The 17,725-nt window shown below is 37.3% G+C and overlaps 1 protein-coding gene across 2 annotated transcripts in view; it reads right to left on the minus strand.

Annotated features, from left to right (window-relative positions):
• Positions 1-7,036: 7,036 nt before the first annotated feature.
• The window catches only part of LOC149562701 (DEAD-box ATP-dependent RNA helicase 38-like), a 66,908-nt gene continuing 56,219 nt past the window's right edge, over positions 7,037-17,725 (minus strand). For both annotated transcript variants that reach the window (XM_089826140.1, XM_089826141.1), the window contains 4 exons: positions 7,836-8,237; positions 7,580-7,691; positions 7,367-7,452; positions 7,037-7,219 (listed from right to left, as the gene is read on the minus strand). In XM_089826140.1, the coding sequence (XP_089682266.1) occupies positions 7,160-7,219; positions 7,367-7,452; positions 7,580-7,691; positions 7,836-8,237 (660 nt within the window). In that variant the 3' untranslated portion in view covers positions 7,037-7,159. The remainder of the gene's footprint in view (positions 7,220-7,366; positions 7,453-7,579; positions 7,692-7,835; positions 8,238-17,725) is intronic.

The raw sequence follows: 17,725 nt of genomic DNA on the forward strand, positions 1-17,725 counted from the left end.
ATTCATGCCTTGCGTGAAGCTGTTCGGATTTTGAAGCAGGATTATTTACGATTGGTAGCCGACCGTGATCACTTGGTTGAGTGGGGAAGCACAGCATATGAGGCACTCTTGGATCGTGAAGAGGAGGTGAGTGAGCTTTCCCAGGAGCTCATAGCGACTACTGAGGCTTTAGAGGACACACGACAGGATCTACAGAAGTCGCAGTTTCAGTTGAAGGAGGTGACCGTGGAGTTGGAGGATTTGCGGTCAAAACCAGCCCCAGACCCAGTTAATTTGACTACTGAGGTAGATGACGGTAAGTACACTCCTACAGTTGTTTTTGAGGAGCTTATTGTTGAGACTGACACACATGTTCAGGGTTTGGAGGAAGTTGGTCTTAATGAGTTTGGGATACCGGTAGAGTCAAGTTTTCATATTGATTCTTCTCAGTTAGTTGATAGTGTGGTATAGTGGGGGATGCCACCTTCACAGGAGGATCAGTTGTGGTGTGTAGGGAAGTATATTGATGTTTCCTCATATAATTTTTACTGCACCGAACCGTTCATGAAGTATTTGTTGGATAGTGCATGTGTTCAGTTAGACTCGCATAAGGTGACAGAAGGTGTTCTCATCCAAGATACTAGTGTTATTTGCAGATTGGTTGAGAAGATTATAAGGATCCTTTCTACTATGCTACCTCACAGGGATCTTGAGGAGGGGTTTGTTGAGCAAAATGCAGAGGATCCTATCCAGCCTACAGTCACTCGGAGTCAGAAAATGGAGCCATCTGTTGATTCCCAGTTCAGTGATGATGAGCCAGCAGCAGAGTTTGGAGGTTCTTACTGGCTTTATATGGTAGGGTACGCTCATCATTTTTCTTTTGACACAGAGATAGAAGATTTTATTTCACGCAGATGTAGATTGGCTCCAGTTTCTTATCATCCATTACGGGATAGATTGGCACCATATTTTGAAAATAAAATTGGTAGTTGCAAGTTACTCAGCCTGCAGCATCGACACGCCCGGAGCAATTTTTCAGAGATTGGAGTTGATGGCAATGATTCAGGTACCTATGGCTATTGTCATATCTACAGTGCAGTTGGGTGCAGGTGTCTTTTTGACAGGGGCTTGAGTTTTGATAGAGTTGATGTTTCAGTTGGCTTGAGTTTCGCAAAATGTTTTCTTCTACCAGCATCTACAGTTGGTTTACAGATGATTTCATCAGAGTTGTCAGTTGTTTGGATGTTGAGTACAGTTTCTCAGATACTGGTATTGATGATTTCTCCACAGGAGTATGATGAGGATTGGGATGATACACAGATTTACATTTGGGACCCAGGCATACTGATTGGTTCATGGTTCAGCCATTGCTTGGGGACAAGCAATTTCAGGAAGGGCGGACTGTCATGTCCCCAATTTTCTGGTGACAGTTCGATTTAATTAATTTAATTAATGGTTGTCCAAGGACGACTAATTAGTTATTTTAATTAAATAAATAATTATTAAATAAGTAACTTTATATTTAATAAAGTGACTTGGAGTATTTAATAAAGTCACTCGAGGGATAAGATCAAAAATGTTCTAGAAGTCTCTGGAGAAGATGGAGGGAAAAGAATAAATAGGCACCCCGAGGCTCCATTCGAATCAAGCAGTTGTGTTATCTCTCTTGTTTTCAGATTGTGATTCAATCACAGGTGCATTGTGGAACCTAGGGTTTCGACAATTGTCACAGTTGGCCATTGAGAACGATAACTCTCAATTGGTACGCAATTTTGAGGGTGTGAAATATCATCTGAATTATTGCAGATTGGAGGTGACATTCAGTCATTTCATCAGGGCAGATTTTGTGGCCCGAGGCCAAATTTGGAGGATCATTCCGAGAAATTGATATTCGAAGTTTTTGCAAGGTTTGAGGTTCATCATCTTCCTTAGGATCTATTGGCAAGAGTTAGGGAAATTCTTCAGCATTCTATGTTAAAGATCGTAGTGCGAATAGTTCGAGAATGGAAGAACGAGCCCCAACGGTGAAGCACTCATGAACATCATGGAGATGCATTATTCATGAAATCAGGCCGGATAGATCTGAGAACATTCATTGCACAACAATATTTAAATCAGACAGCACTACCGTACATCGTCATGATTCCACTCGACAGGAGCAAATGCTAGACGCCTTTCCTCATGCATTCCAGTCGTTGTTCGAGGATCAGTTGACATCACAGAAACTAGAAGGTGCGAGTTGAATATCTTAATTCCTTGCGGAAGGACCCAGACGAGTTAGGGCCGAGAAGGAAGTGTAGCAACGTCCAGCATAGGTGTTAAAGACTGGAGCATTTTTGGAAACCTGACCGCCACAAGGATTCCCAAACACCATTGACATAGTTCCGCGGTTAAGAGGAGCATCCGAGCAGTGAAGGCACTTTAAGCAATACCAATTACCTCGTCGTTTTTTTTCATAAGAATCATAGCGCCATCCCTTACAGTTGGATTCGATGGGCGCCGTTTGAAGGATAGAGATCACTGCACAAGGATGGACGGATTGGAAGCAGGACAGAAGACGAATCAAGGGTCGTTAGTATCCGATTACCCTTTGGGAGTTAAAATATTAACCGAAAATCGCAGGAACATTCTGTAGGTTAAGGGAATAACTACGAGTTCCTTTGGATCTAGCGGAAATCGTGCAAACGGGTATCAAAAAAGGTTGCGAATTACATTCAAATTTCGCATCTGATATCCTCCGAATTCAGGCCAATCAGCGGTAGTTTCAAACATATATCAAGAATTAAAGGAAAAGGCGATTATCAGATCATTGCCAATCCAATCTATGCTCTGCCACGTCAGGAGAAGGTATGAATTTGCAGGAGATCGCAGTATGAGGGAATGATGGAACTAGTCAAGGGCAAACTGTGAAATCTGCAGACTAGTTCTTCCATCTATCAACCAATACTAATAAGCAGAAGCATTGACTTCCCCATTCTGATTTAGTCACTATATAATCTGAATCCGATTTAAGGGAGAAAGGTTGCTGACAACGCTCCAGATATAGCTCGGGTTTCAGGTTCTTTTGATGTTTCCTCTGATTATTTTTTATAAAATAGGAAATGCCTCTTCCAAACTAATTTGTAGTATTCATTCCAAGATGGATTGTCATTGAAACAAGGGGAATTGGTTATTCAGGTCTATTCTAATAGAAATTCTTCTTCCTATTGAATTAGTTCCATTAGTCCAACGGGTGAGTTTTGGTATCATCATTCCTGTTTGCTAACTGTTTGACAAAATGCCTAATCATTGAAGTTTTAAGTTTTTTGGTGTTTAAGAAGCAAATATCCTGTCGGGGATATTTCATGTGAAATACAAAAAGGTTGTCATATGATTATAATGTGATAATGTGCCATTTGTAGACTTGTTTTTTGTATAATGGACAATCTAATGGAAGAGACCCAAAACATACAGAACACAAGCATGCCAATGTACTTTTCAGAGTCATTAATGTCAATAAAAATTCACAAAATTTAAATTAATTTTTGAATGGTTTAATGATAAAATAAAATGAACACCAATTAAAATATTTATCTTGTACAAGCCATGTGAATTTCCCTCAATATTAATGATAGTAGATTTTCACAATTCAAATTTTAGAGCATTGTTATAAATTGGATATAAAAAGCTTTCACACAATTTAAACTATAAACAACAATGACCTATCTCTTGACTTTTTAGTTATAAATTTAAAGTTTTGTAATTTTGATGAAACAAATACTCCAAAGCATTACCACAAAATTCAAAACACAATAAAATCTAACAAAAACAAACACCCATAATTGAGTATATTGTAATCGCTGATACAACAATTGCTTATTTTATGTCAACGATTTTAACAATATTGCATCAATAACTATAACTTGAAAGTTAGTGTCTATATCACAACAAATCATAATTAGTGTCTAAAACATTAAAACATGACTTAATGGACAATTATAAATATCTTTTTAGAATATTTTTGAATGTATCGACATAAAATATATACCTAAATGCGACAAACTCTTGACTTTAATTAAGAATAAAAAAACAAAAAATAATAAGAATAAGAATAGTTTGAAATTTCTATATAACATTCTGTAAAACCTGAAGTAAGAATTTGACAAAATAAAATTATATATATGTTTTTAAAAATAAATAAATAAAAATGTCTACTTCCTAATTATCTAACGTGTAATCAAGTACAGGAACCACTTAAAATGACACGTAGACTCAGACCAAACGAAGAAAAATCAACTATAGAGGAAGAAGCTTAAAAAGCTATTTGGAAAAAAAACGCCAAACTCTAGGTGTAGAGAGGAGGACAGCTTAACTCCTACTCAGAGCAAAATACTCACGAACGGTTGGACCCAGCAAACTTTACATTAGTGAAATCTGCTATTTATTTGACATACACCCAAATTTGGCTCTACCTCTCGGATCTCGTCTCTGTAACAAGAATTAAAAAAATTTATCCACCGCCAGTTGGAAAAGCCAAGATGGTCAAATCGTGGAAATTGTTTTTGTATTAAAATTTTTGATAAGAACGAATGCCAATTTGTGGCCGTGGTTTTCAACTGTTGTCCGTTTGCGACGGAAGCGGTTTTGGGCTGCGGTCAGATTTCCAAAATGAACGGTGCTTTTAAAGTTTCGCCGCCTTAGTATATGTAAAATAAATTGTGATGAAAATATCGAAGAGTATTTAAAGCGATGATGACATTTTTTTGGAATTAAAGTTGGAATCAATAAGATTGTAAATAATTTGTATTATAAAATTCTGATAAATATATGAAAATTATCAAACTATATCATATGCAAATATGTTCAAAAATTCTTCTGAAATTTGATTGGACAAAAAAAATACAAGTGCATTCAACGAAAACAATAGTTACCTGCCGAAGGCAGGAACTAATAATAGAAACCTATTTATTATCGTAATACTAATAACAACCTAATTCTATGAAAGGTTCACCTAAATTTGAGTGACGTTGAAATAGAAGACCTTATGGAAACGTAGAGACATAGAAGTATAGAGGAATGTTTTCGAAGAAAGATGTCATCGAAGACTCTATACAGATATAAATCTCCAAAACCCTGACAAGTCAATGAAATCAGATAAAATACACTTACGACAACATTAGTAATATATTGCAGAGATTTTAAATATACATATCCAACAACAATGTAATATAAAGAGTTTACGGCAAGCGCATATTTAATAAACTTATCTACACCAATGGAAATTGAGTCTACAGTAACAAGTGATGTGCCATTTTCCCAACACAAAAGGATTACAGTGATCACAATATACAGAGCCATCACATATGGTTGGCAAGTTGGAATATTTATGTGTAGCATCGCTGGCAGAATAAGCATAGCAAATTATATGTACGAACAATATAGAGGTTCTTATGGGAGATAAATGAAGACTAACAACTGCACGAATACGTGGAGATTAAACCAAAGGAACAAGGGCTTTATATAACAATAATATGCAGCAGTAATATATTCCTCAGCGATTCATATAAAGTGTTAACATGATATTAAAAAAAAGGGGGGAAAGTATTCTAGTAATGTGCGATTATAATAAAAGAATATAATTAATAAAAATTATAATGAAAAGATATGAGATGTCTCTTTTGCCAAGAGGCATGACTTTCGTTTTCAAGATATAAAGGAGAGTTGTCTATTTGTAAAAGTGGGTGTAATGAGCAAAATATAAGAATCGACAGTTTGTGTGAAGAAAACAAGGAAGTGGGCAGATGGATGAGAGAAAATAAGAAAGAAAAGCATAAGAAAAAGAAGAGTAGTCAGCGGCAAGAATGAAATAAGGAAATACAGTAAGCGACTGGAAAGTAGAAGAGAATAAGGAGTATAGAGTGGTAACAACAAAGGAATATGTAAAGTCAGATAAGAATAGAAGAAGAACAATATAAAAATATATAATCAGATTTATATATTCATTTGAAAAAGAGAAGTGTGAATTATATAGAGTAAATGTATAAACAAAAGAAATATATATATTCCTTTGTTCTCCAGGGATGCGTCCCCCCCCCCCCCCCCCTAAAAAAAGTCAGTATTTTGGGGATGGAGACGTCCTGTCCCGGGGACTTCATTGGGGACTTGCATCCGTCCCCAATTTTTTATAACACAGAAGTTAAAAAAAAAAACAAAAATGTCACTTCTGTTGTCCCCATTTGCCGTACCCAACCCCCCCCCCCCCCCAACATTTCCCAAAATTGCAAAAAAATTGCTGTCCTGCTGTCCCCTGCCGTCCCCGTCCTGGAAACTTGGGGGAACATAGATATATTCAATTGTTGATCTGATTTATATATTTTTCTGTGAGAGGGAATTGTCAATTATATAGAGTAAATGTATGGAGAAAAGAAATTATATAATCATATTTCTACCTGATATATAAATATGTATTTTAGTAAAGTTGAGTGTTATTGGCTGCCTTCAAGAAGCGAGAAGAATGTATAAAATTATGTGAAGTTTCAGATTAAAGAAAAGAAGTGTGCAATAGAAGTGTCCATTATCAGTTGAAGAAAGCAACATTGTAAAAGGTGAAAAGAAGTTTGAGTGCGGTGGGTTGGTGCTCACAAAGATAGCAGTGGGGCTTCGTGCTTCTAGTAGGCTGGTGCTTGCAAAGCGTGGGAGTTGGAGAATCCAATGAGTTGGTGCTCATAAATATAGGGGTTGGAGCCTCTTGTAGATTGTAGCCTACAAACCATTGTAAAAAAACAGTTTATATAAAAACAATTATTTTACCATGGTTTTCTCCCACATTGGGTTTCCACGTAAATCTTGTGTTATTTTGTTCATGTACATAATTGTTGATTTCAGCTGCTCAATATAATCATGTGCTCTTCAAAAGCTGTCTGGTTGTTATTTTTAACAGACAAATATGTTAGTTTCATGATAAGGTACAAATGCATGGATCAATATAACATCATGGATTTGTGTGCTGGAGGATATTTTGCACAAGAAAACCCCAATTGTTTAATCATGCAGTAATTATATATCAGCACACCATAAATTGACTTGAATAGCATTTTATTTAAAAGTATCATTTTAATTTTGAATAAAAGCCAAAATTATTCTTACAAGCTGAAACACCAATAAACTTGTAATTCTGTATTACTATAGCAACATTTATTTTCTAAGCAAGCCCTGCATCTTTCAAAACAGTTTCAAAAGCTTCCTCATCATCCCAAGGCACCTGCACGGTAACAATTATAGCACCAGTTTGTGATCATTTAATGATACATCAATAGAAAAGTTCCTCGCAAATTAAAAGAAAATCTAAAAACCAATGACACAATTCAACTTGCAGCTCAAGAAGGAATGAAGATGCTACTAAAATTACCTCAGCAACCTGTCGCTGAAAATGCCTCTCAATCTTGCTCATTGTCTGCTCATCTTTTTCATCAGTGAGGAAATTGAAAGCAGCTCCTGTAAAAGAGAGTACATTTGTGACATTTTGATAACACTAAATACAAATTCATCCATGTGGGAAACACTTGGTGGGAGGGGGATTGGGGAGGGAGGGATGGAGAGAGAGAGAGAGAGAGAGACCCACCCTTGCGACCAAAACGCCCACTTCGTCCAATACGGTGCAAGTATACATCATAATCGGGGTCATATGGAGGAGTATGTTTGGTAGGAAGATCAAAATTGACAACCAAGGTTACCTGTCATAACATGTGCTTGGTTAAAATAATAACTACTTTACTAACCTCTTTAAGCCTCTAAGGATATAACACATAATTCAAAAAATTGATATCTGTCTGAGAAGAACATCAAATGAAAAGTCCAAATAAACACAATGGGAAAACCTGTGCTTGATCAAAACCCCGTGCTAGCACATCAGTTGCAATAAGGATCTTTGTCAGTCCCATTCTGAATTCCTTAATTACACGATCCCTATCCTCCATCTTAAGACCTCCTTGGATAGAAGTACACTTGTAACCCTCTGCTTCTAATTGACTGTGCAACATGCTTGCACTTTCTCTCGTGCGAACAAAAATTATTGACTGCCCAAGCTTTTCAGCAAGTGGAAAAATTCTATCCCTCAGCACTTGAACTTTAGCAAGTTTATCTGGGCATTTCACACAATACTGTTTGATGACATCTAAAGACAACTCCTCTTTCTTCACAAACACCTGATTTGGTTCTGAAATCACTCTTGTTGCAAATTGCTTCACATTTTCATCAAAAGTTGCTGAAAATAGAAGGATCTGCACCATAATGAAAATTGTAGGTTAGCATCAAGAAATTAATATAAACATTCAACCTTGCATACTTAACTGTGTACTTTGTTTACTAAGGGAACAAAGTAACTCTCATTTTAGGGAACTTCCCAGGTTATCAATGCATAAGTTGCAAAACACCTCTCAGGGGTTGCAACTAATATAGAGATAAGAAAATACCAAAAACTCACATAATAAAAACAAAAAGTACTGTTAATAAATTAGACAATTTCTATAGAAATTAACTGAATGAATCCACTCAAAACATTGGCATATATGAATCCCACAAAGTACAACCATCACTACCAAAAATGGCACTGCCCATGTATGCATATAAGGATGATGCAAATTTACACGTATTCCATCAAACATGCCCGAACATGCCCAGATAATGATAACAATTCTAATATCTCTGTAGTGCCATTTTCAGACATGTAAACAGTAAAACCAATCCATCCCATTGCAAAACACAATATATAATGAACAAATACGAAGAGAATAAATCAAACACAGGAAAACACAAGTTTATTGATTCCAAAGAACCCATAGTCGTTCAACTCCCAACTCTGTTCTATAACTTCAAGACCATATAAAAATGGCGTCAAAGCTGTAAACTTGAGAGGGTGTCGTCCCAAAAGCCCAAATCAAATGGATTTTGCAAGCAACCTGTGTCTGTTACTAATACCTTCTTCCAGTCAAAAACATTTGCAGTCTTTTTTAATCTGCTCGTGATTCTCCAAACTCAACTTGCGTTGCCCCTGCCTGTTCACCTTCTCAACATTTACTGCTCTTTCCTTCCAAAATCATTCTTTTAATTCTTTCTTAATTAAGCACTGCACTTAATTAAAAACTCTCTTCACATGCGGTGCTGGAATAGAATAAAAGGCTTAACGTATCTCTATTCCATGAAATGGGGATAATAATAGAATATTAAAATTATTGAACATCAGTAATCCCAATTTCAAATATTAAAATGAAGGGGCAAGCAGACTCCGAATTCGATGAACAAGAGCTCAACGAGGAGCATCACAATCTGAAATAATAAAAAGCAATTATTCCCATGATCCCTTCTTACATCCATTGCTTAGCCTTTGGAACCCAGATAAGGCTTTCAGCATATCCTCTAGAGGTAGCCTCAATCACAGGGACATTACAGTCCACCCCCCTTGAAATTGCTTGGCCTCGAGCAATCTCAGTCCTAGATGCTACAAAATAGTTTCGTTCTCCCATGTTGCATCCTCACTCAGCAAATCTGTTGCACCAAATATTCTCTAATGGTCCTCTTCTGGAGTTTACACTCTCTCGTCCAAAATAGCCTCGGGTTCCAATACCAACTTCCCCTCCTCACATAAAGGAGCTAATTCTGCTGAAGGTGCCACATTGAGTCTCAATGCCTTTTTGAGGTGTGATGCATGTAATAAATGTGTTTTCTGTCCGCAGGTAACTCCAGCTCATATGCTACGTTGCTAATCCTCCTATTAACTCGATAAGGTCCAAAATTATGGGGCTTCAATTTCTCCGCTTTGCTCCTCTTAAGGGAGGATTGTGGGTAGGGCTGTAACATCAAATAGACCATATCTCCAATCTCAAAAGATCGCTCGACTCTATGCCAGTGTGCATATTGCTTTTGTTGGTTTTGTGCATTCAACATATTTTCCCTCAAGAACCTCATAATATCCTAATTCTCTTGTACAAACTCCCTGGCCCTAGGCACCCTGTTGTCACTTAAACGCATATCTAAATAATTAGGCCCGTCATACCCATAAAGAGCCATGAATGGTGTCATCTATATGGACATGTGAGGGGTGGTGTTGTAACAAAACTTGCCAAGGTGCAACCACTTCAGCCATGCCCTCTGCTGCCCTATGACGTAATTACGTATCCCTCTATTCATTTATTCACTATTTATGTCTGATCGTCTAGCTGTGGGTAGTAACTAATGTTGTGTGTAAGCTCAGTCCCACAAAGTCTAAAGAGCTCCTACCATAAGAGACTCATGAACCTCTTGTCCTAATCACTAACAATGGTACTTGGCAAGTCATGCAATCTAAACCTTCTCTGAAAAATACCTCTACCACTTGTACCATTGAATGTGTTACGAAATAGCAAAGAAGTGTGCAAGTTTTTCCCAACGATCCACCACCACAAAAATGCAATCCTTGTCCTGGACCCTACGTAGGCTCGTCATGAAATCCATCAACACACTATCCCATTTATCACAAGAATGGGCAAAGGCTGCACTTAACCACCAGGGAAGGAGTGCTCATGTTTATTCTGCTAGCAGACCATGCACTCTCTCACATGTTTCAAAACATCTGACTTGAGTCCATGCAAAGCACTCCCTTACTTGCCTGTATGTTTTGAACTATCCTTAATGCCCTGTCATAAGAGAGTCATGAAAGGCCTTAAAAATCTTCTGCTTAACTGCAGATCTTGGTACTAGCCATATCCTGTTTTTGTGCATAATAATATCATGTATCATTATAAACCTCTCATTCTGTGAGGTGTCATCACTAAAACTTGTAGCCCACTCATCCTTTGCATACTCTATTAAAATCATCTCTCCAATCATCTGATATTGCCCCAATAGCACACAAATGTGGTCTCCAAGACAAGGCCTCAACAACAATGTTTTTCTTACCTTTAACAAGAACAAAGTTGAAGTCATATGCCTGTAGTTTGCTGACCCATTTCTATTGTCTATCATTCAATTCCTTTTGCCCAAGACAATGTTTTAGGCTGTTATGATCAGTTTTGACTGCGAATTTTCTGCCCATCAAATATTGTCTGAATTTAGCCAATGTGTGCATGATAGCTAACATCTCCTTGTCGTAGATATTGTAACTCTTCTCTCCACCTCTCAGCCTCCTACTCTCAAAAGCAATTGGATGCTTGTCTTGCATCAAAACCGCAGAAACTCCTTCTCCTGAGGCATAACAATGAAGTTCAAATGGTTTGTTAAAATCTAGGGTGTCTAAAACAGGGCAAGAACTCATCAACACCTTAAACCTATCAAAACACTGTTGTGATCTATTAGTCCACTCAAAAGCATCCTTCTGTGTCAAATCTGTAAGAGGAGTTACTGACTGTGAATACCTTTTTACAAAGCGGTGGTAGAATCTACATAATCCCGTAAAGCTCATTGAGCTGATCATTGTCTAATTGTTTTTTTTTGTTCTTAGGTGGCTGATCTTTCTGAAATTTCTTCTTATCTTTGTCAAATTTTGCACAAGATCCACTTGAATAAAATTTATCCTTAGAAGATGAAGGCTCCATGTCCCTAGCCTTCTTACAGGCTTCTTGCAAGGTGGTTGGATTTTAAGCCCTTAATCCATTGTCTCAATGGCTCAACAAGTCCATCCATAAATATAACGAGTAGCCTCCTTGTAGATATATCGGTAACCAATACTGGGAGCCACTGAAACTTTTCTATATATGCATAACTGTACCCCATGTTTTAAGTTGTACCAACTTCTTAAAGTGCAATTTGGGATCTTTCTTATCAAAACGTTCTATCAAGATCTCTGTAAAGTCAATATAAGAAGTAATCTGATTATGGCCCATGGTGACCATACCGTGATGCCACCATTCATGTGCTAAACCATCCCAGTGTAATACAGCATATTTAATGGCTTTCTCTTTCAGCAATGGGTTCAACTGAAAATACATCTACTTTTTGTACACATGCCCTAGCAATAGTGTTCCTGTATCCATCAAAATAAGCAAAAGAAAGTCTACTTCCTTTTGTAGATCAAAATAATGTCCTCTCCCTCTTGTTCAAGGCACGTGTTTCCGCCTCACATCCATGTAAACCCTGAAAGTAATAGAGGTCACACACTCATCTCCACCACTCTCATGATCTCTCCTAAATTGGGCCTGCAACTCTGTCGTGTGCAGCTCTTGTTCCTGCTGTGCTGGAATCCTAGGTGGAAAAGTGGGTACAATAGGTCTTGAACAAATCTTTCTTGTTGGCTTAGGTACCTGCTCAAAGTTATCACCCACATGTGCTCTCCCATCATTCTGTCCATTTTGCTCCCCATTATTATTACCATTGTTCACTGCACCATTTCCCCCATCTTTTGCTACACCATTTCTTCCATTGTTCTCAGCATTGTCCGTACCTTCACTGCCAATATTGTTCCCACTTACATTCACATTAACGCCCATCTGTCTAGCCATCATCTGAATTAAAACATCCATGCACTGATTTGTTTCTTGTGCTCTTTGCTCAGCTAATCGCTGTCCCTGTGCTATGGTATCCAATGTCTACAGGAATCTTCCTTCTCCTGGGTCCTTGGCATTCCTATCACTCATATTGTCAAAAGACTCTTCAGCTGCAACAAATTGTTCTTCCTGGTTTTCCTCTTCTGGGCCTGCATTAAAACATGCTATAGTTCTCCTCAGATTATAATGGTGTGTCAATGGCTATACCCTCCAATCTGTCATGTTATTCCCTGGCTGTTTGCATAAATTTCTCCAATAGGATGGCAAGATTCAATGCTTTGATACCACTGAAATGGCCCACCCCAGTCATTATCGGTTTAATTTAGTTTTACTTTCACTTTCCTGTTGGCACTGTTAAGTTCCTTCTCTTTGATTTTTGTGTTTTTGAGTTCTCTATGTATGTGTTTATTATAGTTCTTGTTGTAGGCTTACTTAAAAAATTTTAAAAACATGCACAAAGTAACAATATGCTTCTATTTCAATTAAACAATGCATTGAGCAACAGTTTTTATTCCCTAGCAATTCATGCGTACATCAGCAAGGAAATTTACAACTTATAACCAAGGATGGTGTAACCGACCTGTGTAAGGAAGCTCATGGCAAAGCTTGTGCTGAAAGTTCCAATAGTGTTGTTTAGTGTCAACACATCTTGTTGCTTCTAGTGTATTTGTACTCTCCTATTGCCTTGTACCAGCACTCCTCTGTTGGTGTAACCAGTTGTATCCTCCTTCCCAATGTTATCTGCTGCAGAACATGATCAAGTGTAATGGTGTTTACCTCTTCCTCAAAATCAATGATCCCATGCTGAACTAGACCTACGTTGCGGTAATACCCAATCACAACGTCTTTTGATTACATATTGTGTCGCCCAAATAATAACCAAATCCTGCCAGCACATGTCAATGTGATACCGTTAGCCTTTTAGAGGGAATAGGAGGGGTCTACGTAATACTTTGTGGTGCCAATACAGTAAGATAATGGTTGCAATGAAGATAGAACCAATCTGCAATACCCAACCCCTCAGCCATGCACCCATCCATGCAATCTTTGATGAATCCAGGCAACTCAATATACTTTCCAAGACACTGCTATAGGTTGGTCAACTCCCAACTGTTTGATAGCTTCAAGACCATATAAAACTGGAATCAAAGCTGTAAGCTTTAGGGGGTATCATCCCAAAAGCCCAACTCAAATGGATTTTGCAAGCAACCTGCATCTGCTACTAATGCCTTCTTCCAGTCAAAAACATTCACAAGCTTTTTTTAATCTGCCACAGTTCTCCAAAATTAACTCGTGTTGCCCCTGCCTGTTCACCTTCTCAACATCTAACACATTATCATTCCAAAATCATTCTTTTAACTCCTTTTTCACATGCGGTCCTCAAATACAATAAGAGGCTTAATGTATCTCTATTCCAGCAAGAGGGATAATAATAAAATATTATTATAAGTGAACATTAGTAATCCTAATTTCAAATATTAAAATGAAGGGGCAAGCAAACTCCAAATTCAATGAACAAGAGCTCAATGAGGGGCATCACAGGCCGAAATAATAAAGCAAGTATTCTCACGATCCCTATCCTCTCGAGGTAGTCTCAATCATGGGGACATAATAAAAAATCATATTTCAAAACTAAGGGGAGAATGAAAATCAGATGATGAAATTCGATAATCAAATGATGGAGATCAAATTGGAAAAAATGTATTTGAGATCAAGAATCAAGTTGAATCATGAAATACAAGGGAAAACATATGCAAGATTTTGAGGAATTCCAACACATGATCAGATTCCGACCAGGTGTGGGAACTCCATTCCAACAATAGGTTGGAATCCAACCATGTGTCAGAATTCTAATTCCAACAACCCCCATTTTTCCACCCTCTAGCCTTGACCCCATTCAAGCTCCATGTCAATTTCCAACAAGAGTAAGGGCATTTAAAACCATGGCAAATCTGATCTGGGTGTGTAAAGGGATCAATTTCTCCATGAAAGAGACATGGAAATCAGATTATTAGTAGAGGAAAAATTAACAATCAGATCTTAAATTTTAGAATAAAATCACTCCAAAGCCACTTCATTGCAATCAAAAGAAATTTAAAATTGAAAACAAGAAAATGAAGATGAAGAGAGAGTTTGTTTCAAGGAAGAAAGACAATCTACATCCTGGAACAAAGCAACAAACTCTGAAATCAATTGAAAGGGCAATGAAGTCTGGAAATCAAAGGAATGGGGGTTGCGTTGATGTGAGTTTTGTTCAAATACTACATATAGAATCAAACACTCAATGCTCTAGAGTAAAACACTAATTATTCAATCTTCTCTTGATATAAGGTCATCTCTCATGCTAAGCTTACAAAGTAAGATCATGAAATGACTTCAAGCTTCCTTCAACAGTGGATACTCACTCAGTAAAATAATGTGATTTGTCGGTGATCACTTTGGGTACTTACGTTGTTCACTCAATGGATATCATCTCTTGTGCTTCTAAAGATTTGGCTTCACAATGTGCAATGAACATATAGTCTTGATTTCCCAACGCTCCACTTTAACTCAAACTTAAAGTGCTACTTTTACTCCTAATATGAATGCAAGGAGTTGTGGATGAACTTGGACTCTACTTGATGCAATCTTGCTAGCGACCGCCCACCTAGTGCAAGCTTTTGAGGAACACTCAAATGGTTTTTGAATCAATATCTGCTCTTCAATCCCATCAAATGTATGCAAACTAAAGATTGAATATCAATTGAAGTTAAGAGCTTCCAATCATCGACTAAAAACACAAGGCACACTTACAATCTGCAAGAGGCTAGTGGCCCAATTTTGTTCGAGTCAAGCAAGTAAACATCCACAATTACTTTCATTCAACTAAACTACTTCAACATTAAGTGAAATCTAATCTTAGTGAAAGATTGAGGAAACCATGCAACACTTCAAAGCAATATCAAGTAATTCACCATGAAGAACCAACGATGAATTGTCAGTCACTTTGATAGAATCATAGCAACAATTTGATAAAGTCTCTCCCTTAGCTAGCTTAATCTAATCTAATCTAATCTCCTCTCCTCTAATCTAATTCTAATGAATTACAAATGAGGAGGCCTTGACCTTTTATAGATGTTAAAATACAATGAAGGCCCAAGATATATTAAAGATCAAGGGCCAAGATTGATCCCCACAAATCCTAATTAGAGTTGCCAAATTTACAACCAAATCAATTACATGAAGGCACTAGTCCTTATAGCAATTAGATAGGTCAAGATGAGAAACCAAGTTTACTAAGATGAGATTCTTGATTTTGAGAGGTAGGCAATGGATGATAGGGTTGCAATAGAAGCCATCAAATTGGATGACATGGACAATATTACAAAGTAATTGGTAAAATACTTGCTTGTTATTAACAGAGACTGAGAGGTCTATATATACAAAAGAATAAAGCGATTTTTTCTTAGGAAATAATCGTAAAGAATAGAAATATTCTATTCTAGCTAAAAGAAAACTAAAGAAAGCTAGCAAATAACTACATCTAACTAAATACTAGAAAAATTCTAATATTTGCAATAGATTACAAACAAATAACCATTAACTAATAATGGAAGTTAATCTATTATCGTAATACCCTCCCTTAATGATTACTCTATCCACAACACCAAGTTGTCCTCGGAATTTAACAAACTTATCAGGACCAAGAGGCTTGGTGAGAATGTCTATCTGTTGCAAGAACATACTACAAGTCTATTTTCCCCTCTTCAACCAGTTGTCATATGTAGTGACAGTGAACATCCACATTCTTGGTTTGTTCATGGAAGACTAGATTTCGAGCTAACTTGATAACACCTTCATTATGCACAAACAAAGTGGGCGGTCCTATTGGTGACATCTGCATATCCCCAAGCATCTGACAAAGCCAAACAGCTTCACAACTTACCTTGACTGTCCATTTGTATTCTGCCTCTGTAGAAGAGAGAAACTTCCTACTGCTTCTTAGTGGTCAATGTAACGACACTAAATCCCAAAGTGAACACATATCAAGAAGTTGATTTTTTTATCATCAACAGAGCTTGCCCAATTTAAATTTGTGAACCCAATAAGTCTAGGATTAGAACTACGAGAATAAAGAAGTCCATAATCTAAAGTACCCTTCACATAACAAAGCACACACTTTTCTCCCGTCCAATGATCAGCCTTCGGAGTTTTCATAAAGCATGAGATGTAGTTGACTGTGAAGCTGATATCAGGCCTGATAACAGAGAGATAGATGAGGTTACCTACTAGTTGCCTGTATGTAGTATCATCAAGGGGAGGAGAAGCAAACTTGGCTGATAATGAGACCTTTCTCCATGGGTGTAGATGCAGGCTTGCAATTCTACATACGGAATTTGTCTAACAAAGCCCTAACAGATTTGGACTAAGAGATGAATATACCAGAAGATTGTTGCCAAATCTCGACACCTAGACAATAATGCATGAGTCCAAGATTCGTCATATGAAAAGACTAGCATACATTCTATTTGATTCCTTGAATCAAAGTTGTCGAACTGTAGGTGATGATCAAATCATCCACATAAATAACCAGAAGGATGATGTCACTATCAGTGGTCTTGATGTAGAAATTTGAGTCTGAAGAAATCCTCTGGAAGCCTTGATCATTGAGGTACTTATCAATTTTTATGTACCGTGCCCTAGGGGCCTACTTCAAGCCATAGAGAGCTTTGATCAATCTGAGAACCTGATGGTCTTTACCAGCAACCTTCAAACTAGGAGGTTGCATCATGTAGACCTCTTCATAGAGATCGCCATTTAGGAAAGCACTCTTGAAAAATTATCCCATTAATCATAGTCCTTTCACTACTATAGTTTCTGATCACCAAAGAATCCATATTGACATGGTCTACTCCCTTTGAATCAATACAACTAAGAACGAAAGTTTGATTGAAGCATATGTTCTATTTGCTCTCTCTCTTTGTCCAAGGTTAACTCTAATGAATTGTCAGACTCCCTCTTAATATAGAAGGATACTTCATAATCTTATATCATTGAAAATTTTTGCATCACATCAAATATGACAATTCTTTTTGTTTAATAGATCTCAGAACCTTAGTCTATTTGCACCATGGGAGGATGCAATAGAAGCGATCAGGCCAAGCTTCTCAACTCTAGTCGACTAACACATCACTATCATTTTACATAATATAACTCCTCTGACATAGTCTATTTTCTCCTTTACACATTATGATGTGCAAGTTTTTTGATAT

This window comes from Cupressus sempervirens, chromosome 4, assembly GCF_028749045.1.
Source record: "Cupressus sempervirens isolate cs-2001-9-10 chromosome 4, ASM2874904v1, whole genome shotgun sequence".
Lineage (NCBI taxonomy): Eukaryota > Viridiplantae > Streptophyta > Pinopsida > Cupressales > Cupressaceae > Cupressus > Cupressus sempervirens.